Raw genomic sequence first — 4,406 nt, forward strand, 5'->3', positions numbered from 1 at the left:
GAAATGGCTAAATAATATCATAGAATCATAGAATGGTTTGGGTTGGAAGGGACCTTAAAGATCATCTAGTTCCAACCCCCCTGCCATGAGCAGGGACACCTTCCACTAGACCAGATTGCTATTTCAAGATCTTGATCTTTATTCTATGAGTTTCATCTCCTTTCTGAAGTTGTAGTCAGTGAAATCTCAATAGGAGTATTCTTTCATGAATAGGCATGTAGTCTGAAATGCCAGGCAATAGCATTGGTCACAGAGGGGTATACTTGCAAGAATTAATGATCCATACATGAGTCCTGTTGCTACAACGATAATTATGATGTAAACAAGAATTTTTCTGACTTTTTCCTTTTTCTGCCCCAATTTTACAGAAAATCAGACATGATACACTGACAGCATTTGGAAATAAACTTTGGCAATAAGATGGAAGCATAAATCTCAAGACTTTAAACCAAAACAGAAATGGCTCATGAGTATTGAAACAAGAGACCGAAGAGCCTCCAACACTTCCGTGTGAGCAGTGGAAAAGGAACAACTACCATGGTAACACTAATAACAGAAAAGCTGCAGAACCAGAGCTTGGATGATCTGACGTGTAAAACGTACAATATTAATCTGGTAAGGATCTACCAAAATAACATGTAATAAATATGAAATGCAAAGTAGATTAAAAGTACCTCATACCTATGTAATAACCTAAAGAATGTAGATCAGCCAGAATTCAGCTGTTTAACTTAGAACTCATTTGCAAGGTGGATGAGAATTGTGAGGAGAAAAAGTGAAACTTCAGTGTATGATCTTTCTTGAAGTGATGTTTTCTTATTTTAAAGGTCTTTTAACCTTAGAGCTTCATTTTGAATAACTAACAAAAAGCCTGTTCACAAAATGACTGAAAAGAATTATCAAAACTTCTCAGGATTCCTTTTTCCCCTAACAAAAAACACAAGTACCGGTATGTGGAGAAGTTTTCTTCACTTCATAAAAACATAGAATGGTTTGAGTTGGAAGGGATCTTTAAAGGTCACCTAGTCCAACCCCCCTGCAGTAAGCAAGGGCATCTTCAACTAGATCAGGTTGCTCAGAGCCCCATTCAACCTCACCTTGAACATTGCCAGAGGTTGGGCTTCTACCACCTCTCTGGGCAAACTGTTAGTGTTTCCCCAACCTTATTAAAAAACCCCCCAAATTATTCCTTATATCTAGTCTGAATCTCCCTGCTTTTAGTTTAAAACCAGTACCCCTTGTCCTGTTGCTACATGCCCTGCTAAAAAGTCTGTATCCAGACATACTTCATATAGCCAAGTGCTTGATACCTGACAACAGTATTTACTCACAAAAGTCAGTGAGCACCATGTAGGTAACTGCCAGCACTGAGCAGAAGAAGAACAGGTCATCAAGTACATACAGTTGAACTGAAAGCAGGTTACTGACTACCAGACTGTTGTTGATGTTAGTAGATTCTTGCTTTATCAGTGTGTCAGATGCCTGGTGCTCTGAGAAGTTTTGTAATGTTTGCTGTGTTATTTTCTACTGGTTTAATCTGTGGGTCCATGGTGTGGTTCAGGCATGCTGTTCAGACACTAAGGAACCTATTCCTTTCACATCTCACTTCTGAAACAAGATATTATCTACATCAGAGTGAGTAATGCAAAATAGTCTCTCGTCAATTTTGGGTGCTGTTCTGGTTTTTGGTCTCAGGTGCTGAACTGAGAACCCCGACACCACATTCTTCAAGCAATGCACCAACCTTGTTTCACTAGCTTTAATTGCAATGACACCCTTCTGTAGATCAAACTTTAGGTACCAGTGAGGCACCAGAAAAAATTAATTTGACTAGTTGTTGAAGTATTTTTCAACTCTAGTTCTGTTATTTTTTTTTTTAAATAGAAAATACAAGCATTGAACCTGAAGCATGTTGAGTTACTTTAACAGTAGGATTCTGCCTCTGTTGGAACTTGTACTTAAGTAGCTGAACTGTTTCCATATTTCGTAAGCTGAAACCAGGTGAAGCATATCTTGAATGCAGTGGAGTTTGTGCACAAGCACCTGCAATTCTCATGGGTGAAGTGCTTGACCCTTTGTCTAATACATTCTCCAGTAAGGATGTCTAATAGTAGACAATAATCAAATGGTTTTATTTTTTGAACTGTAACAGGTCCATTTAGAGTCCTTCTAATACTTAACTTGTTTTTACTGTCTTCATATCAAATATGTGCTGTTCTTGAAAGGCAGATATGAGGTCCTGGAATGAATGGAATGATATTAACTCTCTTTACTCAGCTTGCATTTGTTTTGCCTAGCTTGGTATGCAGTTGGGATATGCAGTTTGTAGAAGAATTTGCTTGAACTGGCAAACTCATCAGGTGTAACTAACCTCTGGGCCTAGGTGTGAGCCATTGATGACCTGTAACCAGTAGTAGTGCTTGTCTGTAAACTTGTAGTGGCATCTTGTAATTTCTAGTTTTTGAGGCCCTAAAGTTTGCATAAATTTGAGAACTGTGCTGTCCTCTAACTGATAGTTGCTGTGGGTTTTGGACCAGAGACTTGTAAGAGCAAAGAAGGATGTATTACTGCTTTTACACCATGTAGAGTCTATACAAGAGTGTGTTGGCAAGCTGTAATGAGGTGTAGGTTGGTTGGTTTTTATTCCTGTTATCAGTACTTACTATAAAGCATGGAAAAAAGTGAGTGGAGTGGAGTGGAAAATGGCAGATGATGTATCATCAGTGGTTTTGTCCTCGCCCTCTTCCTGCTCCTCTTCTACAATCTATCAAGTAATTGGTTTTGTAAATGCTTTAGTTCTTCCAGAAAATGGATTCTGAGGCCAGGAACAGGTTCTGTTTGTACACAATGGCAACTTAAAGTGTGGAAATCACTAAGTGAGGTGTGGAAATAGAGAAGAAAGTGTGAAAAAAAAGTGTGCAACTGGGTTGCTCCCTAGTAAAAAGGATTCATGGGAGCAAATAATGGCTTCTTGACTAAAACATGAACTTAGGATAGTAAAAAGTACACTTTCTTCCACTAGTAAAGACAACTACTAAATTTTAATAAGGGGAAAAGACTGTTTGTCGTGGTCTTGAATCTGCTCTAGCATATTGAGACATTTTGGCGAGAAGTTTAGGTTAATACAGTGGTTTCTTCTAATAGCAACAGCAATTTAGAGCAATTCTGAAATGGTCTTGCCTGAACCTTCGATTATTTGTGCTGGCACAAAGTTCTGTGGGACCATGTGGTGAATCATCTTGTGAGCTGATTGAGGATTAAGACTAACCTTTCTTGCTCAGGTTAATGTTAACCCTTATCAGTTTCATGATACCTTTCATAGGACATCTGCACAAGTGCTCGTCTTGGCACAAGTAGATAAATTAGCTGAGGAGAAGCTATTCTGTAATACAGCTCATAAATAAGTGTTATAAAAGAAAAAGAATGTCTTTCAAAGCTATTTACCTTCTGGCTAGCCAAGCTGGGCATGAAGACAGCATGTATAGGGCATAGTGTGCTTTTTCATGTGTTTAAGCTATATGATAACCAATTACTTTTCTTTACCTGTTGCCTGAATATGTTGTAAAATATGGGCTGTGCCTTCTTTTACTGCTCTGTGAAATGACATGCTAATTTTCCAAGCTGGTGTAATTCATTTGGCTAGTGCCTGCTCAGTTGTGCTGCACAGTCTTGTGCTGCACCTGCCTTCAAAAAAAAAATTATTTGGTTTCCTGCTGTAGAAGCAGGAAGGTTGATCCAAGCTTTTATCTCAAGTGGGCCCTGTAGCTCACAAGGTAGAATAGTATCCCTGGTTGATTGACTCTACTTCACAACTGTGAGATGTTCTGTGAGCATATTGTGGCTTTCATGGGTTGTCAGCATCATTAAATCAAATAGTTGGTCTCTATTTACTTGAACATAGATCTCTTGAATCTTAAGTCTTAGGGTTTTCCTGTACATTCTGGCTAAACTTGTACTGGTTTGGTATTTGTGGAGAAGATAGTATTGGTTTGTGAAGTAATGGTGTGTGAGAAGGAAGACTTCAAGGTGTGGTATTAAGAAGGAAATGTGAGCACCTCCACACAAACATTTGTGGAAGGAAGAAGCTCTACTATAATTCCCTTCTGCATGTGTGGATTTTCATTATTTTTAATTTTTATGACGCTGACTTGTGTTGAAAGACTTAGAATTGGGCTGAATTCCTTGGATGGAAAGCCACTAGCTGAAAGACTTGAGGGCTGTGTCTAAGGAGAGACTTCACTTAATCACTTCTTCACATTCTGGGAAAAGATCACGTGCTTCTCCTCACTACTTCCTATCCAGTCATATTTGGAAGATACTTGGTAGAGAGGTGGAGGCTTGACATGACCTGTTCAAACAATGAAAGTCACATCTGTTTGGTGATGGTTAAAATAATACTCGAATCG

At 38.7% G+C, this 4,406-nt stretch overlaps 1 protein-coding gene across 1 annotated transcript in view; it reads left to right on the top strand.

Annotated features, from left to right (window-relative positions):
- Positions 1-353: 353 nt before the first annotated feature.
- FAM53A (family with sequence similarity 53 member A) overlaps positions 354-4,406 on the top strand; it is a 10,790-nt gene continuing 6,737 nt past the window's right edge. The window contains exon 1 of the mRNA XM_010171639.2: positions 354-615. Within this exon, the coding sequence (XP_010169941.1) occupies positions 538-615 (78 nt within the window). The 5' untranslated portion in view covers positions 354-537. The remainder of the gene's footprint in view (positions 616-4,406) is intronic.

Source organism: Antrostomus carolinensis, unplaced genomic scaffold (assembly GCF_000700745.2).
Source record: "Antrostomus carolinensis isolate BGI_N321 unplaced genomic scaffold, ASM70074v2 scaffold9697, whole genome shotgun sequence".
Taxonomy (NCBI): Eukaryota; Metazoa; Chordata; class Aves; order Caprimulgiformes; family Caprimulgidae; genus Antrostomus; species Antrostomus carolinensis.